Source organism: Orcinus orca, chromosome 19, assembly GCF_937001465.1.
Source record: "Orcinus orca chromosome 19, mOrcOrc1.1, whole genome shotgun sequence".
Taxonomy (NCBI): Eukaryota; Metazoa; Chordata; class Mammalia; order Artiodactyla; family Delphinidae; genus Orcinus; species Orcinus orca.
This window is the reverse complement of record NC_064577.1, coordinates 42,218,125-42,244,046: the sequence shown is the minus strand read 5'-3', so window position 1 is coordinate 42,244,046 and position 25,922 is coordinate 42,218,125. Positions and strand designations below refer to the sequence as shown.

At 52.2% G+C, this 25,922-nt stretch overlaps 3 protein-coding genes across 3 annotated transcripts; all 3 read right to left on the bottom strand.

The window, feature by feature from the left end:
• Positions 1-488: 488 nt before the first annotated feature.
• On the bottom strand, positions 489-3,354 carry LOC101273818 (gasdermin-B). Its single transcript, XM_049702521.1, is given in 6 exon segments — positions 489-781; positions 928-994; positions 1,270-1,345; positions 1,706-1,787; positions 2,119-2,518; positions 3,280-3,354. Coding segments are annotated over 6 exon segments (993 nt in total).
• A 1,828-nt stretch (positions 3,355-5,182) lies between these two features.
• GSDMB (gasdermin B) lies at positions 5,183-13,305 on the bottom strand. The gene is given in 3 exon segments (XM_049702188.1): positions 5,183-6,179; positions 8,000-8,177; positions 11,424-13,305. Coding segments are annotated over 3 exon segments (726 nt in total). The 5' UTR covers positions 11,695-13,305; the 3' UTR covers positions 5,183-5,902.
• Positions 13,306-14,431: 1,126 nt separating this feature from the next.
• Positions 14,432-20,297, bottom strand: ORMDL3 (ORMDL sphingolipid biosynthesis regulator 3). Its single transcript, XM_004282741.4, has 4 exons — positions 20,143-20,297; positions 16,702-16,901; positions 15,836-15,987; positions 14,432-15,409 (listed from the first exon to the last, which is right to left on the bottom strand). The coding sequence occupies exons 2-4, from the start codon at positions 16,873-16,875 to the stop codon at positions 15,274-15,276; spliced, it is 462 nt and encodes a 153-aa protein (XP_004282789.1). The 5' UTR covers positions 16,876-16,901; positions 20,143-20,297; the 3' UTR covers positions 14,432-15,273.
• Between the last annotated feature and the right edge of the window lie 5,625 nt (positions 20,298-25,922).

The following is a 25,922-nucleotide window of genomic DNA, read 5'->3' as shown; positions in this document are numbered from 1 at the left end:
GCGGCTTGTTTTAAAGACATCATTCTGGTGATTGGGAATAGGGATGGTGAGAATGGACTGGGGAGGGGAGCACCCAGAGGCTTGTGGGGAGAATGCTTAAAGAGCTGACAGGAGGGACTTCCCTGGTGGCGCAGTGGTTAAGAATCCGCCTGCCAATGCAGGGGACACGGGTTCGAGCCCTGGTCTGGAAAGATCCCACATGCCGCGGAGCAACTAAGCCCGTGAGCCACAACTACTGAGCCTGCGCCCTAGAGCCCGCGAGCCACAACTACTGAGCCCGTGTGCCACAACTACTGAAGCCTGCACGTCTAGAGCCCGTGCTTCGCAACAAGAGAAGCCACCGCAGTGAGAAGCTCGCGCACCGCAACGAAGGGTAGCCCCGCTCGCCCCAACTAAAGAAAGCCCGCGCACAGCAACGAAGACCCAACGTAGCCAAAAATAAATAATAAATAAATAAAGTTATTTTTAAAAAAAGAGCTGACATGGTATTAGGAAGACACAGAGGTAGAATTCTCACCCAGCTACAGCAGGATGGAGACAACAATGTAGAGGGCACAGAGAGTCCGTGCCTCAGGGTCACAGCCCACGTCACGGGGCTGCTCACCCTGGTTCTGCTCCAGGATAGGCTCCACCTGGAAGGAAACCCACCAGACTGTAAAATCTAGAAACAAGGAAATATGCCAGAAATGGCAAATATTTGGTCGCACTCCTTCATCCTGAGCCCATGGCAGACGTAGCAATCCACCACGGCGCTCTTCCCTGGAGACCCTCAAACTCTCAACTGCTGATCAGTCAAGATGGGGCCAGCTGCCCTCCTGGGACTAACGGTTTTCCAACCCCCTTTCTTGCCCATAGGCAAGCAACAGAGCCTAAAAAGCCCATCCTAAATTGTCCTGGGAACTATATATCCGGGGAATTGCCACAAACCAGCTGCATAGACAGCTGGCAGAGGACTATGAAGTAGGAAGGGACTGGTCACTGGGACTTCTGGATCCTTGAGAGCACGGGCATTCACTTCCACTAGGACCTGGGCCCTCAGCCCAGGCTGTCTTACCTTGTCCTTCAAAAGGGGCAGGGGCAGGGCTTCCCTGGTGGCGCAGTGGTTGAGAGTCCGCCTGCCGATGCAGGGGACACGGGTTCGTGCCCCGGTCCGGGAAGGTCCCACATGCCGCGAAGCGGCTGGGCCCGTGAGCCATGGCCGCTGAGCCTGCGCGTCCAGAGCCTGTGCTCCGCGGCAGGAGAGGCCACAACAGTGAGAGGCCCACGTACCGGAAAAAAAAAAAAAAGGGGCAGGGTCCCCTTAACTAGGGCCTCAGCAACAAGCTGCCCCTCCTCAGACAGCTCAGGGGGCAAAAAGGAGGGTGGCTGGTAGAGAGGCGAGGCACATAGTGGGACAGGGCTTCACTGTCTGGCGAGAGCTGGGACAAGCATCAGAAGTTCCAGAGAGCCCCAAGGAGTGCTAGATGGAGGGTCTTCCAAAGGGCTCCTGCTTTCCTCTTAGCCTGCAGGAGGTCGTAGGGGAAGAGGAGGCTGTCCCTCAATCCCTGGCCTGGGAAAGATGGCTAGTGTCTGAAGTGTGGAGTTCTATGCCTCACAAAATGTAAAAGGCAGTGTATACCCCCTTCCTCCCAAGATTTGATTCCCCACAGGCCCCTCTGCTCAGCATTTCCTCCACACCAGCTTACATCCAAACCCCTCCTCACCCATCAAGTCATCCAAGAAATCCGAAATGGCTTCTGTGTGCTCCTCTATCAAGATCCCAGCAGCGTATATACAATGGAATATTACTCAGCCATAAAAAGGAACGAAACTGGGTCATTTGTAGAGACGTGGATGGACCTAGAGACTGTCATACAGAGTGAAGTAAGTCAGAAAGAGAAAAACAAATATCGTATATTAACGCATAAATGTGGAATCTAGAAAAATAGTACAGATGAACCTGTTTGCAAGGCAGAAATCGAGACACAGACGTAGAGAACAAACATATGGACACCAAGAGGGGAAAGTGGGCGGGGGGGGGGGATGAACTGGGAGATCGGGATTGACATGTATACACTAATATGTATAAAGTAGATAACCAATAAGAAACCGCTGTATAAAAAAATAAAACTCATTGTTTCAAAAAAAAAAAAAAGATCCCAGCAGCATTAAAAAGGCTGCATGACAGAACCTGCTGGGCCTTCCATCTGTAGCTCCCCGGAGCGCCGGACCTCAGACACCTAGGACCAGGAGATGGGGGAGATAAGCCCAGTCCCATTATAGCAGGTTGTCTCCCCACTGGCTCCTCCCTCTCTCTGCCCCAGTTCTTCCTTGGGCCTCTTACTCTTCGCTCTAGATCCTGCAGCTCTTCATCCTTGCTGAGGCACTTGGTGAAGCAGCTTAGCACCTCTTTTCGCTCCTCAGTCGGATTCTGGAGGACTCGCACCATGTCCTGCATCCTCTCCTTCACGCTTGGGAAATCCTCCAAACTCAAGGACTTCCCAGTAGAGGCAGAAATTAAGAACCCCACCCACCCAGCCTAGCAAGCTCCATTACAAAGGCCCCCGAGACCCCATTCTTTATCTATCTTTCTTCTGGAGACCACCTCTCTGTATATTCCCTTCTTCTAGTCTTTTCCTGTTAAAGCATCCTTCTTCCCAGACGCCCACCAGCATTGCCTCCCGCTGACCCCACTTCCACCTCCCCAACTCACCCTCAGTCTTATACCAACCCCCAATTCTTCTCCATCTGCAGGAAATCAAAGCTTATGTCGTCCTTTCCATTCAAAGTGCAAGCTTTGGGCCCCAGCAGGAGTACTGAGGATTTAGAGGAAGTTAGAGCAGTGGTTCTCAGCCTTGACTGTGCATGAGAATCCCCTGGGGAGTGCCCAGACCCGATGCCCAGACCAGGCCACACCCCCAGATCACTTAAGTCAGAATTTCTAGAGGTGGGACTCAGGTATCACTACTTTTAAAGTTCCCCCCAGGTGATGTCTACAACCCATGAGAATCACTGTGTTTAGAGGAGACAGATGCACTCTCCAGACTGAAGTTGAAACCTGCTTTGGGCACTGTCCTACCCTTCTCCTCCCAACGAGCTCCACTGCCACACACACATATGCACACACACTCACACACACTCAGCTGCCCCACCTGAGCTGCACTTCTTGAGGGCAGAGGGCTCAAGAGTGAGGAGTGCAGCTACCCTGAACACAGCTGGCTTCCATCCTTACCTAACCAAGATGAACCACCATCTTTCTCTGCAGAGAGGAAGAATAATCTCAGAGAGTTTTCAGGTCACCTCCACCCACCTGTGGACCTTCTTGTCCCAGTGGTGGAAGTTTTCAATTCTGGACTCTGAGCCCTCACTGCCCATGCCAGGGAGCCTGCATCCTCATCATTGTGTGTAAATGACAAAGCACTATATTGACAGACCCCTTCCTACACCCTCAGAGATAGGCAGGCATAGGATTATGCCTGGATGATTGAAGGAGAAATGGAAGCCCAGAGAGGGCCGCTCAGCAAATCTGGATCAGGGCAGGAACTGGAATCTACCCCCTGACTCCTCTGTTATGGCACTGTAGTCTCTTTTGAGCTAGCAAGACCTTGCCAGGACTGAAACTGCAACTTCTACAACTTCCAGAAATTTTTCTTGAATTTTCTGCTCCATCTAGACTTCTCTCTACTCCTTCACAAGGCCTTTTAGGCAGTAACAACCCTTATTGGATTCAGGGAAAGACTCTGAAATTCCAGAGGAAGCCACATTCAGAATCATAGGGATCTCCTGGTCTAATCCTAGTTCTTTTTTTTTTTTGCGGTACGCGGGCCTCTCACCGTTGTGGCCTCTCCCGTGGCGAAGCACAGGCTCCGGACGCGCAGGCTCAGCGGCCATGGCTCACGGGCCCAGCTGCTCCGCGGCATGTGGGATCTTCCCGGACCGGGGCACAAACCCGTGTCCCCTGCATCGGCAGGCGGACTCCCAACCACTGTGCCACCAGGGAAGCCCCCTAGTTCATTTTAACGTCAGCATAACCATGGCTCAGGAGGCTGTAGAGCTAGTGAGTGGCAGAGCCAGGACTAGGCCCTGAGACCGTCTGACTCCTAGTCCAGTGCTCCTTTCAGTGCTAGTGCTATTGTGTGAGAACTGGCCAGACAATTCAAGTGTGCTTCCTAGGCCAGTAACCCTTCAGTAAGGGCTGTGAGCCCAGGATCCAGCACACTGACCTGCACAGAGCAAGTCAAAGCTGGCGGAGCCTGGAAACCCTAGGTCAACATGCAATCCAACCTACTTCTCCAACAGGCAGAGTTTTCTCCTGCCCTTACCACAGTTCCCACCTGGGTGCATCCTATTACATTCTTAGCACTAAGAACTCTATAATCCCAGGCCATTTGTTATCCTCTTTTTAAAAATAGTATCCTTGCCCATTCTGGAATGATGAACAGGAGGCCCAGAAGCTCACTCTCCTTCTGGAAAGGATTTTTCTTTTCTGCCCGAGAAAACCTAATACCTAAACCAGTTTGTAAAAAGAGAAAGAGAGAAAGACCAGTTATCAAAAAGCTCCGTTCTGGGACTTCCCTGGTGGCACAGTGGTTAAGAATCCACCTGCCAATGCAGGGGACACGGGTTCGTAACACTGGTCTGGGAGGATCCCACCTGCCGCAGAGCAACTAAGCCCCGTGCACCACAACTACTGAGCCTGCGCTCTAGAGCCACGAGCCACAACTACTGGGGCCCCCATGCCTAGAGCCTGTGCTCTGTAATAAGAAGCTCACGCACCGCAACGAAGAGCAGCCCCCGCTCTCAGCAACTAGAGAGGGCCCGCGTGCAGCAATGAAGACCCAATGCAGCCAAAAATAATTTTAAAAATTAAATTAAAAAATAAAAAATTGTTTTTAAAAAAGAAAGCTCAGTTCTCTCTCCGTAAGGTCCTCTTTCTCCCCAACCTTCCCACCTTGCCCTCCAACAGAAAAAAAAAATACTGGGAGAGAGATGGGAGTTAACACTTCTAGGGAAGAATTAGTGTCATGCTGGGGCAAACCCTGGGTCAGTGGTGTCTGAGCAAGGACCCTTCATCACCCTTCTTCTCATTCCCTGGAACTTCCCCCCACCTTCCAGCTCACCAGGGCCCCTCCAGGCTGGCATAGACTCCAGCTGAATCAACCCCCAGCCTACTCATGTGTTCAGGCTCCCCCATCCACCCCGCCTCACCAGGCCTTGCTTACCCATACTCTCTGCGTTGGGGAAGACTAGCTGCTTTACTCGATAGCCCAGGACCTTCTGAGGGGTGATGCTCACTTCCGTTTGGTGCTAGGAAAAAGGAGCTCAGGTTGATTGATCCCTAAGTGCTTGACATAGTTATCTTGCCTGATCTCCCAAACAATCCTGGGAGGTAGACATTTTTATCCTCATTTTACAGATGAGAGAACCGAGGCTCTGAGAGGTCAGCAGATGAGCCCGTTTCACAGCAGTAGAGCTGAAATTTGAACCCGCATCTGACCCCAAAACTCATGTTGTTTCCACTTCATTCAACAAATATTTATGGGGAATTCCCTGGCCATCCAGTGGTTAGGACCTGGCGCTTTCACTGCCAGGGGCCCGGGTTCGATCCCTGGTCAGAGAACTAAGATCCTGCAAGCCGCGTGGCGTGGCCAAAAAAAAAAAAATTATAGAGGACAAAACATGCCCGTTTTGTTCCAGGCATCGTGGCTCCTGCCCTCCTGCCTCCTGGAAAGGGAGGAAGACAATGAACAAGCAAAAAACACCCGAGTAACTATGAACCGTGGGAAGCGCTATGAAGCAAATGAAGACAGAGCACCACTAGAGAGTAACAGGGGAGAGGCTGAGTGATGCCACACAGACTTTCTTGGGGCAAGAAGAGAAGTCGTAAGAAGGCCAAGGAGCAGGCAAGACTGCTCAGAGAGGTCTAAAGGAAGAGCTGAAGAGTGCGGCGGCTGGGCTGGCAGCCCCTGACCTGCAGTGGGTGAGCCGAGCTGGCTCTCCCACAGTCCCCACCTCCCAGGATCCTAACCTTGTGTTCATATCGGAGGCCAAAACATTTCATCGGGTCCCAAAAAATATATTGCTTTTCACTTTTCAGGATTACAGTCTTTGTCGTCTTCAGAGTTTCCGTCACTAGATAAAGGTCTTCTCTCATTGCCTGGATTGATTGGAACATAGGGGTCAGTTTCCTCTTCAGCTTTCTGGAGGGAGTAAAGGGGGAATGAGAGGGGCCCCACCTCCCAGGGACATTTGTCCCTCTCCAGCAGCTCGTTTCTATTTGAGATTAAGTGCCTCTGAGGCCGGAAGACCACAGCACCCCTGTCCCAGTTCACTTTACCCACTGTGGGCGGGAACGGGGTGCAAATGGGAAGGGAACCTGCTAGCATTTCTGGAAGTTTACAGTGTACCAGCGCTGTGAGATACTTCACGCGTCATTTCATTTAACGCTCACCGCCCCGCTATGATGTAGGCAGGATTGCATCCATTTTTCATATGACGAAATTGAGGCTTAGACACAGGTCGTGAATGGTCCAAGTTCACACAGCTAATAAGTGTATAACTGGGATACAAACCCCAGTCTGTATGAGTCCAAAGCTTGTGCCCTTCCCATGGCACTGAGATAGGTATCTGCCCAGTCCACAATACCCCCTTCTCTGAGAAGGGGCTCCAGCTCCCTGCACTGGTCTCTGGGGCCTGGGTGAATTGTCCACCCTTGGGGGTCCATGAGGCATCTCTGATTCCATAAAGAAATTCATTTGGTGACTTAAAACAGCCTGATGGGGGACTTCCCTGGTGGTCCAGCAGTTAAGACTCCACGCTCCCAATGCAGGGGGCCTGGGTTCAATCCCTGGTCAGGGAACTAGATCCCGCATGCATGCTGCAACTAAGACCCCAAGCAGCCAAATATAAATATATGTATAAACCTCCCTCCCTCCCTACCTGATGGAACTTCTGGTATTTGCAACCAAAAGACCCCCAAGAAAGTCCTACATCCTTGCCTGAGCATATCTTCCTCTACCTACCCTCCCCCCCACAACTCTATTTACACATTCCACATACTTCACTCTAGAAACAACAGGCATGCTAGAAAAATGGAGTTCCCTCAGAAAAACTGCAGAAGCCCCCTCCCCAGCAATACCGTGGTGGGTAGGGGTAGATCAAAGGACCAGTACAATTTCACTGCAAGGCTTTCAGTTTTTAATTAAAAAGGAAAAACAAAAGGCATCCACCGTGCTCAGGGAGGGCTAGCCCAGGAGAGCGGTGGGGCCCCTTCCCCCGACCCATCCACACTTTCCAACAATTGCAGCTAGGGAAGAAGACACCAATACCGACCACAACATGACTGCCGAGGAGGAAGGCTGGTGATATCCCTCTAAGTCCCTTGGAAGGACCATGCCCTCAGCTATCAGAACTTCTGTGGCACTTGATTGGTGCCACCCTGGTGGGGTGGGCCGGTGGTACTTCCTGTGCAGGAAATGTTCGACGGGGGTGCTTTGATTTCATTGGGCTTCACTTCAGCTCTCTTACCAAGTACTTACCATGTGCTGGGGATAAACAGAGAGGTTAGTAAAGTCAGTCCCTGGTCACAAGTTGTTCTGAGTGCAGTGAGGGGAGGGAACATGGAAACCACTGGCTTGCCGCAAGGCAGAGTGAAACAGGCACAAAACACATATTTGAGCAGCACAGTATAGGAAAACAGAGGAGAGTGTGGCCTCTTGAAACCAGCCAGTTTTGGTCCAAGCCCAAGTAATCAATCACCCCGGAGGACAGCAGGGAAATGAGAGAATTGAGGACCTCAGAAGAAGGGCTCCTGGAGGCTGATCCTGGAAGAATGAGAAGGCTTCCTGAGGGTGGAGAAGAGGAGGGCATGCTTGAGTGAAGGAGTGGGGCGGGGAGAGCTGGGAGTAGGGAGTGGGAGGCTGCACCAGCCAGGGGCCCCCCACCTCAGATGCCCTTGGTGCCCAAAATGGGCTTCTCCCTCTCTCCCTCCCTCCCCCTTGCTGCCCGCATCCAGCCTCACTTGTTCTTAAGGGAATCCAGGAATTTCTGGAGTATCCAGGTCTTTGATAACTCGATGCCCTGCTCTGGGGACCTGGAGAATGTTATTCCCATGTCAAGTGTTTTTTCTTTGGGTAATTTCACTGTCAAACTTCCCTTTGAGTCTACGCTGTCCATAACTTGGGACTTAACCTCTTGACCTGGAAAGAGAAAGGTAAACGTCACATTGAGGCTGACCCCAAAAGATCTCTCTCTAGAAAATCCTCCCTGGTGCACCCCGTCCTGGGCTCCCCTCCACGATCCCCTTCCCTTCTGAGGAATTCTTCCAGTTGTGGCTCTCCAGCCAATGCTGTTCTCACCAGAAGTCATCATGCCTGGAGCCCACTCTGCCACCTTCTTACCAAATGACCTTGGATAAGTCACATCACCTCTGCATCTGTTTCCTCATCTATAGAAGGAGAATTTCTTTTTTTTTTTTTGGCTACGGCCTGCGGCATGTGGGACCTTAGTTCCCCGACCAGGGATCGAACCCATGACCCCTGCAATGGAAGCTCGTTGTCTTAACCACTGGACCACCAGGGAAGTCTCTATAGAAGGAGAAATATTAATAGTACCTACTTCTCGTGCTTGAGGAAATTAATAAACTAATGCAGTTAAGCACTTAACAAAGTGCCTGGCACACATACTAAATGTTCAGTAAATGTGAGCTAGTCCTATATAACTATTTGAGAGGCTGAAATGAGACAAGGAAAAGTAAAGTGAAAGAATTAGGAGGCCCTGACCTTTGGGAAATAAAAGTTAAGCAGAGTTCAGTCTCTGTGTTTGTGTGCACTGTGCATGTGTAAAGTGAGGCAAGTCTGCAAAGTTGCCCACCCAAGTGGCCTCTGCCCAACCTTGCATAAGGCCTTGCATAAGGGCGTGGACTCCAAGTCAGTTGCTGCCCTGGAGTTAGTGGAGCGTATGTGGAGATGCTGCCAGGCTGAGTGCCCTTCTCTCAGACCTCCCAGTTCTGAGCCTACAGAGCAGGGAGAACTTCTACTGCTGGATTTGGGGGGCAGGGCCAGATTTACAGAGAAGAAATGCATTTTGAAACTGGTGGAAATATGACAGACCTAGAAATAGTGCCCGAAATCAGTCCTGTGTGTGGGACGCTAATGTCTCAGGGCCCAATTGTTTCCTGAGTAACGTAAAAGTTCGTGGGTACTTTATCAGAGAGAAAGAAAAATCAAACCTTATGCACACAAAGAACACAGTATGGGGGAATTCCCTGGCGGTCCAGTTGTTAGGACCCTGGGCTTCCACTGCAGGGGGCGTGGGTTCAATCCTTGGGTCAGGGAACTAAGATCCTGCAAGCCACACGGTGTAGCAATCAATCAACCAATCCACAAAACGGTATGGAGGAGGGGCAGGGGGAAAGAGTAACTTGACAGTGGAGAAACCTGACAGGCAGTACCTCAGCCAGCTGACCAAGGTCAACATCAACAGTGATAAGTCATGTTGATAGTACATAACCTTGATATGATGGGGACAGCACTTTACCTCTGCAGTCTTCCTCCCCAAAACCCATTACCTAGGTCTATCCATAAGAAAAAAATCAGACAAATTCCAATCAGAGGGGTGTCCTACAATATGCCTGACCACTACTGCTCAAAACTGTCAAGGTGGCTTCCCTGGTGGCGCAGTGGTTGAGAGTCCGCCTGCCGATGCAGGGGACACGGGTTCGTGCCCCGGTCCGGGAAGATCCCACATGCCGCGGAGCGGCTGGGCCCGTGAGCCACGGCCACTGAGCCTGCGCGTCCGCAGCCTGTGCTCCACAACGGGAGACGCCACAACAGTGAGAGGCCTGCGTACCACACACACACAAAAAAAACTGTCAAGGCCATCAAAAACAAGGCAAGTCAAAGAGGAGCCAAAATGTGACAACTACATGTAACATGATGTCCTGGATGGGATCCCGGAACAGAAAAGGGACACTAGATAAAAACCAAGGAAATCTGAATAAAGTATGGACTTTAGTTAATTTAAAAAAAAAAAAAGATGTACACCATCTAGTTAAAAAAATAATAATGTTTGAAAAGGGAGCAGGCCAAGTTGCTGAAAATCAATTTAAATGACCAGTTCACCTCATTCTTAAGGACTTTTTTAGTTTGGTTTCATCTCTCCCTCTGAATTTTTTTATGCAAACAGATAGACTTTCCCTTAAAGCAAGTTAACTGACTTAGTCAAATTTTTTTTTCCATAATTAAACTTGCCCCTGCCCCCTGGGGAGTAAGATGATCATTGCAAAACATTCTAGTCCTGCTTTAAAGTTTTCTTCTGTTTCCAGTGAACTTGTCTTTTTTTTTTTTTTTTTTGAGAATTAGCTTTTAGTAAATTTGACTCTTGGCAATTCTCGTTTCAGAGAATTGACTCAGTCTTTGAAAAATACTAATCTGAAAATTTCCTAAAGTCCCTTGCTTACTTAAACCCCACTTGTGGAAAAGCCCACCACCTCAGAGCATTCCGTGCACTGCTCTTGGTCACATAACAGCAGTACCAGGCACGTGGCAGGTGCTCTAAAACTATACAGTGGTGTTGTTAGAATTCTTTTCCATCTCTTGGTGAGACCCAAATGGGCTTTGGCAGAGATGTCGGAGCTGTAAAACTCCTCACCATGTGGCGTGAGATGCTGCAATACGTCTCCAAGTGAGGGTTCATCAACACCTATCCTGGGGCTTCTGAAACCCAAGAAACCCCAGGAGTCGCTGAGCTTGGAAGCAGGGGGATGGAACAGACTTCTCTACTAAGGCCTTTGAGCCCTTAAGGGAGCTCTGCTCACCAGCAACTTCCCATTCAGCCATGATGTCCAGGAACAGGAAGGGATAACAATAATAACTGCCACCAGTAGAATGATTGAGGCGAACTTTTATTGAATGCTCCTTCTTGCATGCACTGTGGTAAATGATTTATGTAATTTATCTCTTTTGATTCTTGCTTCTTGAGTTGATAGATGAGGAAACACACTTAAATGAAACCACTTGTCCAGAGGTCACCCAGCTGGTAAGTGTGGCAGAGCCAGGTTTCGAAGGCAGATGCCCCCAGTTCTAAAGCCTGAGTCCTTTCCTAACCACTAAGCTAACTGCCTCCATTTAATTATCCATTTAAATGATAAACATTATAAACACATGAGAAGACCTCAGCTAATTTAAAGGCGAATTATTTACAAAGGAAAAAAATAGGAAAGACGACTATTAAAGAAGAGTTTCCAATAAAAATAAATTTCCATTTCCCCTATTCCCTTCTCCCCATGCAGCTCTCCTGTACATTTCTTTAATTGAGGTGTATGGACGTGTACATACAAATACCACGGTTCCTCTTTTGACTGGCTGACCTCATTGATAGCAATGGGGTGTTGACAGTGGGGTAGCGTAGGCGTAGACAAAGTCTCTCACCCACCTCATACGGACCTTGGAGTCCAGGAACCAGCTTATCAAACAGCCCTTCACCCTTGTCCATCTCCAGGATGTCCTACAGGGTGAGGTCTCTCTTATCATATTGGTATCCAAAGAAACGTCTCCTCTCCTTCACCGGATAGAAGCAGTGGAATCTGTCAGCATCAATGAGGCTTCTGACAGCGATCATATCCCCACCAGCGTCCATGTGTTGGACCACAGCTCTTGCGATTTTCTCAAATACCGCGAGCATGGTGCCTGGACCAACTGGGAAAAGGAAGCCCATAGCAGTTTGGGGGAGGGAAATATTAGTTCAGGTTTTTAAAGCTTCTACCTTTGGCAGCTTGGGGTCAAGAAAGATCCAAAAGTTCTAGGCCAACCAGAACGGTTTGCCTTCCCTGTTTCCAGAAGGTGTGGTGGTCACTACACACTAAGGTGGGATGGCCATCACAAATGCTGGATTCTCCTCTGCCCCTTGTGGAAGCTTTCTGGAGGAAAGCTGGAGTGGTGATTGCCCAGAAGGAAAGCGAGATCTGTTTTCTGCATCTCCCACAGCAGAGTTGCCCCTTGCTCAGAGGGGCCTGATGGGTGGGAAGGTAGGCTCACCATCCCCAGCCAGACCCTCACCAGTGCTGATGAAGAGGACCCAGGAAGAGATGAGGGGCATGACTGCCGGACGTCACATTACCAACCCCAACAGATGACTGGCTTCGCTCTGACCCCTGGGCCACCCCCACTTTCCTGTTCTGCAAGGCAGTTGGATGGTTGCCCCTACCAACCGTTTCCCAGTGAGATGGTCATAAACTGGCCTCAGAAGGAAACAAAAGAGAAAAGGTAGTACTCTACCTTTGTACTCAAGAGTGGCTGGGAGCTAGGTGCTCTGGACAGCCCCCCACCCCCAAGTCCTGTCTCCTCAGTTTCTGGTCAACTTCTGAAGGGTCCCCTTATACTTGGTAAAATAAAATGAATCCCAAAACCCCGCCTGGGGCATCTCCCTCCACCCACTCTCCCCTTCACCCTCTCCTGGTCTACTGTTGTCTCCATCTTGCCTGCCCTGCAGGACGCTCCACGGGCCCACCACGGGGCCAGCCTGACACAGCTGCTCCTCCCCCATTTCTGTTCAGCAGCAGCTCTTGTGTCCCCACCACGTTGGACCCTTCGGGCTCTCTTTCCTCCAAATCCTTCTTACTCTTTCCCCTTCCATCAATCATTCCGCATCTCCTTCCCTTTCTTCAGGCTCCTCTGTCACCCTCCTGAGGCCAGATCACCCCTCAGTCTTCCTGGCCGCCTTCCCCTAAGTCCCTTCTGGCTAGCCCAGGCACCTACTCACCCATGCTCCCTTCTCTGCCCCTGCCCCCATCGTGGTGGCCAACTCTCCACTCACTCCCCACCTAGGAATTCATCTGGGTATATGGAAAGGCTGTGCCCAGGGCCCACAGTCCATCTCAGGGGCCACCCTCTTTTTTTGTCCTCAGCGACTCACCAAAAATGGAGGTTGAGAGTCCCCTCTGTGTAAGATCTCTGCACAGTTCCTGGCCACTGTGTCTCAGGAAATTATAAAAAGGGAATTGAAAAAATAACAAAAAAAACAAAAAAAACTGGAAAGCTAAGTGCCCCACCTCTCAGGCGTTTAGATAAGCCACATTATAGCTGGGGTGGAGGCAGACAGGCCAAAGGTAAGAAACCAACCCTTCCCTCCTCCTGGACCCAGGGAGCAGGTGGGAGATAGATGATAGACATACACAGATGATATACACAGATGATAGATATACACAGGTGACAGATATACACAGATGACAGATATACAGATGACAGATATACACAGATGACAGATATACACAGATGATAGATATACACAGATGACACTGCACTGAACGCGCTGTAAAGACTCCTCCCTCTCCTGGCCATGTGAGCCTCAGGAAGTCCTATTCCCTCCCACTCATGCTTATGGTGGGGAGAAGGAAGCAGGAAGATTCCTCTGAAGACACAAAGGCCAGGAGGAGATGCAGCCCTCCAAGGCAAGGAAGAGAAGTGAAACAGGGCAGGAATTCAGAGGAAAGGACTGGGCACCCCTTGGGGCTCTGCCTTCTACATGAAGCCATTGCTGAACTGACCTCCTCCCTGGCCGTGTCACAAGCTCTCCCTCTGCCAGCCCAGCCTGGCTGAAGCCCAGAGGTGTAAGTTCTGTCTGAGGACCAGCCAGGCGAAGCCCCAGAGCAAAATGCTGCTCTCTGGCCGGCTTACTGCCTCTGCCAGTTCCCCGCCAGCCCCTCCAGCTTGCTCTGCTGGAGGCAGCAGGAAAAGCAGAGGTCCCATGGGCCCTCCCACCATCCAGGCAGAGGGTCAGACTGATGCTCCACACTGCCCCGTCTCCGCCCCCTCCAGGAAGCAGAGGCCAAACTCAGGGGAAATAGGAACACACTGTCCTTTATTTGTGTTTCTCAGAATACTGTACAAAGGGAGTAAAAATCCTATTCACACTTTGCTTAGAAAGATTTTGAGGTCAAAGTTCCTTATGATACGTGGGGCGGGGGTTGGGGGGACCAGGATGCAGAAAACAGGGCCAGTGACGCCACCACCGCCGCTGCCACCGCTCCCTCAGCGCCCTGGCACCCGCACCTTCTCAGAATTAACACGGACCCCAGTCAGGCTGGGGAGGGGAGAAGGCGGCTCCTTCCCGCCCCTGCAGGTCACTCCCTGCGCCTGCCGCTGTCCCGCTTGAGAGGGACCATGCGGGACTCTGAAGCCCACCAAACCCCTTTGGAGGTGGCCTGATGGCCCCAAAGGTGCATGCCACACGAGAGGCCCCGCCCCAGCGCAGTCTGCACAAGGAGGTTACCGGGTGAAGGGCTGCAGAAGGGCCCCACCATTCATCATGTCTGTCCCATGTCCCCGCGGCCCTCACACCACTGCAGAGACGAGCGTCAAACTGGACCTGTGCTTACGATGACGCACAGGCCCCTTCCACCCATCTCCACCCCCTCATGCCAACCCAGGAGCTTCAAACCCATAGCCGCCTCCCTTCCCATTACCCCCACCATGCTGTGGGTAAGTGACCCTCCAAGACTGCCCCCTTCCCTGACCACTTCCCAAAGAATGAGGTTGGGTCTGTTCCCCCCCACCCCACCCCGCACCTTACACGAACCCCCGCTGCTCTGCGGCCCCGTTGTTTTCAGTCTCAATTCACCCTCCCCACCCCTGCCCCCAGCCCCCTCCCCACCTCCACCAGGGCCAGAAGGCTGCAGCCCTGGCCCCCCACCTCTGGGACCAGGCCATGCACACTCAGCCCCATCCCCCCACATCTCCTTACCCTCCCCACCCGCACCTAGTACCCCGGGGGGTGCTGTACGGGAGCTGTCTGACTTGAATTAGACAATTCTCTACCCAGAGGGATGAGGCACTCTCACACAACTGCTTTCGTATATATAAGCACACACTAAGTGTCATCCTAAAGACTTAAGAATTAAAGTGAAACAAACCAGAAGCTGTACCGTTCCCTCTGCCCTGCTCACGGGGGTTAAAGTGCTTTAGCAGGCCAAGGAGGCGCAAGCGAGCAGAGGGCTTCCCTGGCCTCTCGTCCGAACCTCATAGGTCTGTGTTCAGCGCAGGAGCCCAGCCCATTCCAGGAGCACCCCCATGAGGCAAAAGGAAAAGATCAAAAGAATCAGGAGGGGTCAGAGCCCCGGGGGGGGGGCCCACCCCAAACTACTTCAAGTCTGCTACTGTGGGAAGTGAGGGGGAAACTAGGGCCCAGAGGCTCAACCCCCAGCTCCGGCAGTACCCGGCGGCTCCTTCTGTCTTCAGCGTCACAGCACAGGCTTCTACCCCTCCCCTGCCATCCCACGCAGGGGAAGGGGCTGCACCCTCAGTACTTATTGATTCCAAAAATCCGGACTCCATGGAGCTGCGGCAGCTTGGGGATGAGCACGCTCATCAAGGACACAGTGTTGAGGATGAAATGGATCTGGTCGTACTTGGTGTAGAAGCTGGTGAGGAAGTACCTGGGTGGGGAAGGTTGGGGGCAGGTATAAGACGCTGTTTGGAAGACGCCTTTCTCCCTCACTCCCTGGTCGGGGGAGGCAGATTCCTGACAGCCGAGGAGTTATGGGAAAGACCCCCCCCAGAACAGAAGTAGGGTGGCAAGATCTGCGCAGCTAAGGAAGCTCCTGCTGACCCAGTCCCCTTGCTCTACCCCAAGCCCATGGGCCAAACTCACTGGCAGGAAGGAAGCCCCAACCGAGGAAAGACAGGACCAGGGAGGCACAGCCTGAGCCCAGTGTAAGACCCAGGCACACCCCAACCTTCCTTCCCTTGCTCATTCCTATGCCAAGAGCCACAGCTGGCGAGGGGTTTAAGCCTTGCAGGGCCCCAGGGTCCCCCAGGCCTTGGCCTTCCTGCTGGCGTCCCCCTCTCCCTAAGGCACTCACAGCACGATGGGTGTGATGGTCAGGAATTTCCGAGATGCCGTGAACTGCACTCCATAGTCCATCTGCTCCCAGTGGGTTAGCAGCCTCGCCTTGCCCTGGTCTGGGGTCTCGAAGGGGGTCCCCTTCACCGTGTGCAGGAAGATGTACATGCCCTGGAGGGAGGGGCCTTTGTTAGAGGACGCACAAGGCCGAAGGCCCTCCAGCTCAGCTCCTCCGCCCCAGCCACAGACGTGGGCTCCTGGTGACCTGGAGCCCCCTCCGCTGGGCAGGGGGATGCGGGCTGGAGGTCAGGTGGGAGGAGCTGGGAGCCTGGCCAGAAAATAAGGGGACCCACCGGGGGAGAGGGCAGGCCTGGCATGAGGAGAACTCCCGGGGAGGTGTCAGCCACAGAACCAGCATGGAGACGCCACCCCTCCAGCCCAGGGCTAGGCTCCCTGTGCCTGCCAGCTGGCAGGGGGCAAGCAGATGGGAAGGAACGAGGCCCCTGCTTGCCCACCAAAAGAATACCAGGGAGCAAGCAGGTAGCGAGGGAGCAGAGAGGGGCAAGAGGAAAAGATGCTCTGAGATCCTAACTCGGGAAAGAGGCATTTCTGCCCCAGGCTAGGACCTGGGTCCTCTGGACTCTTTAGGGCCCTTAGTTCAGCTCTCCGTGGCCCATCTTCCAGGTCCACAAGTCACCCCATCCTAGAGGTGTGGACATATCTGCAGATTTTATTCCAATAAAGAGGAGTGGGGCAGAAAGAAGAGGGGGGGGTCTGGGCTCTGCTGACACGTGCCGTCAGCATGTCACCCTGACGTCTGGCCCATGTCTGGCGGGCTCCCATCCTCCCCAGCCCCACCAAAGGCAGGCAGCAACAGGTCCTCACCATGTTGTGGATGAGGTTGGTGAGGGTCCAGACGACGGGGACGCTCACAAAGGGAATGCTGAGCAGCACGACGTGGAGGAGCCCGATGGCCAGCACGTAGGACAGCCAGATGCCACGGCTGTTCATCACCCGCGTGTTGGGGTTCACCTCGCTGTGTGCTGTTCCCACATTCATCCTGCTGCCCCTCTCCTGCCACCGTTCTGCAAACAAGCAGCACAGGTGAGACAGGTCACACCACTTTCCCTGCCCTCTCACACCCTCCAAATCCTGCAGGGAAGGAGGCCAGAGAAAGTCCATGTAGACTTAACTCTATTCATTTCTCACTGCTGGGTTGGGATGAACACCAGGCTGCTCCGCACATAGTCCGATCAGGACAGTGCCCTTCCAGGCACTGGGACTGCCTGGGTGGATAGGTCATCAAGAGGCATGGAGCCCCAGAGTCAAGAAACCACTGCCCATCCCGCAATCTCACCCTCCAGAGGGTCCCCTTCCCACGAAGCCCAGGGGAGGGGAGAAGAGGCCTGTGCCCTAAGAATCACTCGGCATAACCCCTGCTGGACTCCGTCTTGCTGAGGGTCTGATATAAGACACCTCTACCCCTGAGCCCCCCGCCCTCCCGTTACAAGGAATAAAAGGAGATGAGAACAGTCAGTAGTGGATAAAATATTTGGGGGGTCATTGCTTCTACCCATCTCCCCTAATTCTCCAATCCTGGGTATGACTGGCAGCGTAGAAAGAGAGGGAAAGGGAAGAAAAGAGAAAACACACTAGAGACGAACTTTGCCCAGACCTGGAAGCTGCCTTCTTGGTGACACAAAACAACCCGTCCAGATGCTTTTTCCATTTGGCAGCCACTCAGGCTACCCCTGGTGATGCCACCCATTTTGCTGCCAAACTACCAGGGCCCTTTTCCCCACCAGAGGAGAGGCAAGGATAGAGAACACAGCCAACACCTACAGCTCCCACGGGTGGCTGGAGCCCACATCAACATACCTCTCCCAGGGACACAAAACCACACCTGTGGCCTCTCTCCTACCCCCCCCCCTTTTCTCTCTGCCCACCCATCGTCACCTGGGCCTCCTTTCCCAGCACCTGTTTCCAGGTGTAAGTTAGCACCATGCCTTCCCCTGCCCAGCTCTAAGGGCAGAAGCCCTGCAGCAGGAGGAACCAGGAGGGCTGCCCTTGATGCCCATGAAACAATGCAGCCCAGCTGCATTCCTGGATGCAGGTAAGGAGGGGAACGAGCAGCCCCATGAGCAGCCCCATGTCCAGAGCCGAGCTGTCCCCAGATCCCTGAGGGCCCTGTGACCAGCAGGAGGTGGGGACAGATGGCACCTTTGTACTGGCTCTCCTCCCTAGCTGAGGGAAGATCCTGCCTGATAAAGACCCTAAGGTCATCACCATGATAACAGCCCCATCTTTCCTGGGGATACAGATGAGGGCATCCTGGAAGTGCCCAGAAGGTCACCTCCCTCACCCTGCTGCAACAAACCCCCTCAGAATCGGTTGCCCTCTATCTCTGGCTAGGATCACAGAGTCTGCAAAGGAGCCGATTCTCAAGAATCAGTTCCCTACTTCCAGGATAATGGGAACAAGTTTCCTCCTTTCAGATGGCTCCAAGCTTAAAGACCTCAGGGGAAATGTGACCCACAACACACTTTCCCAACATACAAACACACGAGATGGCCCGGGGTGCATCCAAAAGTAGCGATGCTCCTGGGGCCCACCAGCTCGACCCATTAGGCTGGATCACTGGGCCTAAGAGAAACCCAAGGAACTAGAAAACCAGGAGTGGCTCAGGTGTTTACCTTCCCAGGGCCTTAGGGCTTCAGTTACCCTAACAGAGCTCCTGGGACACCTACTGCACAAAAGCCTCCACCTGGTGGACAGGGTGGTCGGGGACACTTGGCTAGGAAGTGAGGGCTCTGAAGGACTTCATTACTGACGAAGGAGAGAGAAAGAATTCCCCAAGTTGACCAGACACTGCTGCCCCTCCCCACTTCTCCCTAACCTAGACCCTCAAGGGTGTAGGAGTAGCTAGACCTCTAGCCCTCCCTAGTGTTTTGTCCAGGAGTGCTAAGAGCCTTGCTGAGTTCCAGATCATCCTACACTCCTTTCTGGCTGTATCAGGGCATCCAACGAAGCCTGATGAGTCTAGGAGGGGCCCAGACCTATGACTTAAATGACACCCTGGGAAGCTTCCTCCTGAAACCTGAACACTAAGTGCCCTGAGAACAAAACATCTCAGGAGCCCACCCCCCCAAAAGAGGCCCCCCGCAAAAAAGAAAAAAACAGAAGAGGTCAATAAACTAAGAAAAAGACTGGAAGCAAGAAGCACTCTTGAGACTTCTGTGTGACTAAGGGTACATATCACCACTGCTAGTGAAATAACCAACTCCCCTGGCCCAGAAGGGGAGAAATGGAGAGAAGAAGCTGTTGGAGGTAACGTAGGCGCACAGCAGCTGAGCCTGAAAAGTTCTGCTGCCACCGCTGGCAGCGGGCAGGTGGCTGCCTGTGTCAGTCCCTGATGTGGTTTCACAACCTGCCTCAAACCAGAGCCTGCAGCAACTTTGTTCTGTTAACTACTTTCTTGCTGGTAACTCTTTCCTACTAATTCCCTCCCTTCCCCTCTGGCTCCGTATACAAATATCTCTGCCTAGCCAGTCTGTCAGACACCTAAGCCGAGGCCACAGTGCCAGCAGCCAGGTGAGCGCTTCCTAATCTCTCCCCCAAGTAAGGGCAGCAAATCTTTCGCCTTCTGGGTTGAGGAGCACAAAGCCTGCAACCTGGACCCCAACGGGGAGTCCCTGGCAGCACGCCACAGTGCCATTTTCATTCCGCCCACCCCACAACCCGCAGGGCCACAGTCGTTCACCTCGCAGCTCCGGCTCTGCCTCCCGGACTCGGGGTGGCGGTGGGAATGGAAAAACAGCGAGTACAGGAGGGAACCCACACTAGCACGGGGAGAGAGTGAAGCGAGGAGGCGGAGTTTTCACTATTGTTGGGGTTTTCTGAGTGGGACTTCAAGCCGAAGTGGGGAGCCTCCGCTCCGTTCCCCAGCCTGGGACCTCGCACTCGGAGCCTGGCCCGGTCCGGAGCCCCACCGCCACCCCCACGCGTTCACCCAGCCCTGGAAGCGAACAAACCTTTATCCCCGAAGCCCAGCCTCTCCCCGCCCCCCACCCCCAGACCGAGCACTCCTCCTCTACGCCCCATCCCGGGCCTCCGCCCGCACTTTCCCCTTTGGGCATCCCTTCGACTGATGCACGCCCCCCCCCGCCCCCCGCTCGGCTGACGCACCCCCTCCACCTCCGCTCACCCTGTCCCGGTCCCCTCCAGCCACGGGCGCCTCCCCAGCAGCCCCCACCTCCTTTCCCGTCCCGCCTCTAGCCCCAGGAGGCTCCCGGTTTGGCCACTCCGAAGCCGCCCGTCCGAACTCACCGTGCGCGGCCAGAGCTCGAGGCCCGGGAGGGGTGCCCGGGGGCGAGGGCCGCTGCTGCTCCAGCAGCTGTAATAAGCCGCGGCGGCAGCCACCCCGCTGGCAGCTCCGGCCGAATCAACGACCCGCGCCGGCCCCCGTTACGTCACCGCCCAGCGCCGGCCCGCCCGCCGCCTCCTGGGAGTTGTAGTTTTTTTTTTAACCCCTGCTCCAGCCCAGGCCTCGCTGGGGCCGCACGGAGCTTTCAATAGCAAGAGAAACAAAGATCAGATGGTATCGCTTTGGCTCAGGGCAATGCCTGTTTCGGCGTCTGCGCGCTGCTTGTGGGGTTTACTCTTGCCCGATTTTGCTGGCGAGGAAACTTGGAGTTTTAAGTAGCTTGCCACAGCCGCCGGCTGGGTCCCCCCAGAAATTCTGACCTCAAGTCAAAGTTTTTCATCTACACCTCGCTGCCTCTGCCCTGGCCCTCCAGAAATCGACTGGCTCAGCCGGTGCTGGGCACTCCTGGAAGTGGGTTTTTCACAACGTTGCTTAGGATGAGAGTCTGTAGGGCAGAGAACGCAGTCCACAGCCTGTCTGCTCCTCAGTTACACCTGACCCAGGCTGGCCTGGGCCAGGTCCCATCCTCGGCCTCCCCACATTAGAAGTTGGAAGAGGACTTGGGAAGACGACCTGATGAATAGCCAAGACCCTGAGTCCCAGCCCCTGGTCAGCTGTTTGGCTTTGGGTGGGAGGCTCTCGGATCTGCACTTTTCACCTCTGCATGCTCTAAAGGCAAGGGCCCAGATTTTCCTGTCAGGTAGACTTAGCAGGCACTGCTTCACCAGCAGTGTCACCCTGGGCAAATAACTTGTCTTAATCTCCAATTCCATGCCTGTGAAAACCTACCTCCGAGGTTGTGGGAATTCAGAAGAATGTATGTATAGCAGCTGTTGCGTGGTAGGAAGCTGTTGCTCTAGGAGGTTGAACTAAACGACTCTTGAGGTCTCCTGGGTCACTCCCACTCTCCATGTCACCAAGAGTGCCTTGTTTGAGGAGTTTCCAATCCCCCGACCCAGGTTCTAAGTCCACTCTATGCACAACAGGGCTGGAATAGCAGGGTCAGGTGATGTCATGACACGCCAATCTGACTGGCTGTAAACACACACTGAAGGTGAGGGGACAAAAAGGAGAATGCTGGCCCAGCGAACCTGGGGAGCACTCCTCTGGTGACCTCACCCACCCCTCCCCAAGGGGGCTTCCAGGGAACAGCTGTCACAAAGCAGGAGTGGGGCCCCCAGAGGCACCTAGTGGGCACCAAGCAGGTGGATATCTGAAACACTCAGAGCAGGACAGGCAGCTTCTCGAATATTTCCAGGGCCAGTAGCCCAAGAGCACTCAGCCCAAGACCTAAATGGTCACCCCAGAGTCTGAAAAATTTTTGCTGTGTCTTACAGAAGTTCCTACTGGTAGGGAGAGGCCCCTTTCCTTACAGTCAGCCTTGTGAAGAAATAAGCAAAAACTGAGTGTTGTCCTTTCCTTAGAAGCCTCCCCAGTATTGAGGCAAAAAAAAAAAATCTCTTGGGCTTCCCTGGTGGTGCAGTGGTTGAGAGTTTGCCTGCCGATGTAGGGGACACGGGTTCGTGCCCCGGTCCGGGAAGATCCCACATGCCATGGAGCGGCTGGGCCTGTGAGCCATGGCCGCTGAGCCTGCGCGTCTGGAGCCTGTGCTCTGCAACGGCAGAGGCCACAATAGTGAGGCCCGCGTACAGCAAAAAAAAAAAAAGTCTCTTATTTTTCCCAAAGTGAGCCTACTTGTCTCCTTCGACTTTTCTCTGGGATTCTTCCGTCTTCCCCGAAGTTGATCAAGCTCTCTGATCTTTGCCAGTTTCCTCACTCTCTGTGAAGTTCAGTGACCCAGACTGGATCCGTGTCTCAAATAAGGGTCTGACTAATGCATAGTCTTAACAGAAAGATTATTGGACATGCCATGCCCTATTAATAGCTCCTGTTATCAAGGGTTTGTTGTTTTTTATCTTTCACAACAGGAATGAACAGAGTACTGACTCACTCTAGGTTTGTGGTAAATTGTGGATCACTTTCTGCTTAATTTAGCCTGAGTCCCTGTCATCATCTTTCTCCTCTAGCTCTCTGCCTTCATAATTATCACGTCTTCACCAAACATCCTTCAGCCTTGAATAGGCCTAAGTACTTAGAATGAGTGACAGCACTCTTGTGTGGTGCTGGGCATGCATAACACCTTGGACAGACACTTGGTGATCTGTGCCAAGAGGCTGAACGATTGTTCAGGCCTCAGAGCCATGATTCCATTTCTGGTAGCATATTCTAAGGAAGTACGTACCATGCACTATGTGCGAAGATCTTTATTCCAACGTTAGTTATAACAGTGGAAAACTGAAAGCAACCCAAATGCCCAAGAAAAAAATAATCGTACTATATCCATTCGGTGACATAGTAGGAAGCCATATAATAAGCAGTATAGGAAAATGTTTGCTAAGTTAGATGAAAGGATCAGGATACAAAATAGCATGAGCTGGGAGTTCCCTGGCGGCCCAGTGTTTAGGACTTGGGGCTGTCACTGCCATGGGCCCGGGTTCAATCCCTGGTCAGGGAACTAAGATCCCACAAGCCCTGCCCCACAGGACGGCCAAAAAAATATATATGTATATAGCCTGAGCATTCTCCAGGGGTGCAGTCAGCAAAACAAACACAATTCCCTTATTAACAAATAAATTGGAAGAAAAAAAGGAAAGGGAGAGACTTACACTTAAAAGAAATTAAGCAATCTGTCAACCAAAAACCTTATCTGGGTCCTCATTCAAGCAAACCAACTTTTAAAAATATATATATTTTATTAAATTATTGAGGAAATTTGAACACTAACTATTCAAATTGATGATCTTAATGAAATATACATTTTAAGGCATGATATGGTACTGTGGTAATTTTTTCAATAAAAAACCTCGGGCTTCCCTGGTGGCGTAGTGGTTAAGAGTCCGCCTGCCAGTGCACGGGACATGGGTTTGAGCCCTGGTCCGGGAAGATCCCACATGCCGCGGAGCAACTAAGCCCGTGAGCCACAACTACTGAGTCCGCGAGCCACAGCTACTGAGCCCACGTGCCACACTACTGAAGCCCCTGTGCTTAGAGCCCGTGCTCCGCAACAAGGGAAGCCACCACGATGAGCAGCCTGCGCACCACAACGAAGAGCGGCGCCCGCTCGCCACAACTGGAGAGAGCCTGCGCACAGCAGCAAAGACCCAATGCAGTCAAAAATAAAATAAATACATTAAAAAATAATAATAATAAAATAAATAAATAACCTCCTTATCTTTTGGAGATAAATACTAAAATATGTGTGGATGAAATGATATGATGACTGGATTTGCTTCAAAATCATCGGGGCTGGGGATGGGGGAAGGGATTAAAAGAAACAAGTTGGGCCATGAGGTGATAATTATTGAAACTGGGGGAGGGGAACATGAGATTCTGTTTGAAATTGTCCATAATAAGTTTTTATAAACCTGCATATGCATTAACGATTATGATGAGACAAAATAGAGTAACACTGGTAAGATCCTGGCCCCAGACTGCCAGGGTTCAACTCCCATCTCCTGTAGTTACCAGCTGTGTGACCTTAGGCAAGTCACCGAACCTCTCTGTGCTGCAGTTCCTAAAAATGAAGGATGTTGATGATCATGGTGATACCCACCTCATGTTGTTGTGAAGATTAAATGGGTCATTAAGTGTGAAGCATTTAGAACAATTCCTGGCACACAGTGAGTACTCTATATATGTATCAACTTTTGTTAATCCGTTCCACATTTGAGTGATATTTGAGCATCTACTTTACTAGGCTGTGGAAATTCAATAAAATAAAAACAGATCTTGTGTTAGGATGGAGGGTTTGGGGGTGATCTTTTTCATTCTCTAGTTTCAAACTTTGTGTAATGTGAGATTATTCGTTTTAAATTTTTTATGAAAACTGTTTGTGTTTTTAAAACAGAGTGAGTCACCTTTGCAGGCTCTCCCAGCCCTCTGGGAGCTCCTTAGTCTGCTCAAGTAGACGTGTTCCCAGCCTTGGGGTATTTCCATCTGGCAGGGTGGTGTGGCCTCTGCTTGCCATAGATACACTGTGTGGGCCAAGATAGCAAACACGGGCAGGGTAATAAGCTGGGAGTACATTCCTGGGGTGATGGTAGCGGTGGGAAGTGAGGAGGTGGGGCATCAATAAACAGAGCCCCTTCTTCTGACCCCTGGGGGAATGAATGGCACCCCTCCATTCTTACCACCTCCTACCCCGCTCCAATTCACTCCTGCTACCCTCCGGCTCCCCCCTCCTCACCTCCCCCCTTCCCGAAGGGGAGGTTTTGAGGTCACACCCAGAGCAAGTGCGATGAAGCAAGGAGCTGTTTATTTCATTGGCAGTTGTTTTTATTTGGGTGGGGGTACCATGGGCGTGCAGTGGCAGCGGAAGGGAGGGGGCAGTGATGCTGAGCAGACAGAGCACTGAGAGCTACCAAGCTGATGAGAAACAGGAGGAGGTGCCGGGACGGGCAGCACTGCCAGTGGGCACTCCGCTCTCCTCCCCTCGCCCAGCTCTGTGGTTAGCTATTTTGGGCTGCAGAGGGAAAGAGTCAAGTCTGCCAGGGCCTCCAGGGCCAGAGCCAAGGCCAGAGAACCAGAACCTCCCTCTGGGAACCAAGAGCAGCCTGTTCTTTAGGAACCCCTCAATCTGCATATTCTCTGATACAGACAATTGAGATTTTCTCTCATGAAATAAAAACAATTTAGAAAACTGTAAATATTACAGATCAAAAGGGCAATGGATATAAAAACAGTAGCTTCAGGAAAAGCTCCCCTCACATCCTTCCAGTCGCATTACTACCCTTAGCAGGCCTCACCTCTTTAGAAATTCTGGGCGGTCACTGCCCCAGATCAGCTTCCTCCTCTTCCTAACACTGCTCCTCCTTCAGTGACAACCACAGCCAACATTATGAGCGTTTGCTGTGTTCCAGGCACTGGGCAAAGGCTTTTACGTACATAAGCTCTCTTAATCTTTAAAACGGCCCTGCAAAGTAAGTACTTTTATTATCTCCACTTTACAAATGAGGAAACTGCCGTACAGTGAGTTTAAATATTTTGCCGAGGGTCACACAACTAGGAGTGGCATTTCTCCCAAAAGTCAATCCTGGACACAAACACTCCTCCAACCATGAGTCCCTCATGTTTCCACAGGTGCCTCGTAAAGACTTCTCTCCTGGGCTTCCCTGGTGGCGCAGTGGTTGAGAATCTGCCTGCCAATGCAGGGGGCACGGGTTCGAGCCCTGGTCTGGGAGAATCCCACATGCCGCGGAGCAACTGGGCCCGTGAGCCACAACTAGTGAGCCTGCGCGTCTGGAACCTGGGCTCCGCAACAAGAGAGGCCGCGATAGTGAGAGGCCCGCGCGCCGCGATCAAGAGTGGCCCCCGCTTGCCACAACTAGAGAAAGCCCTTGCGCAGAAACGAAGACCCAACACAGTCAACAATAAAAAAATAAGTAAATAAATAAATAATATTAAAAAAAAAAAAGACTTCTCTCCTACACTGAGGGTGCTGTATTTAAGTTACCTGTTACACATCCGCTTCCCCTGGAGGCTGCCTGCTTCATATTTCTTACTCATATTTGCATTTCCTGCATATACTGAGTCCTCAGTGAACATTAGCTGAGGGAGGTAATAGACCCATACATCCCAAACTACAGTCACACCAAGCCCCTAGCCATTCTCAGAACACACCTTA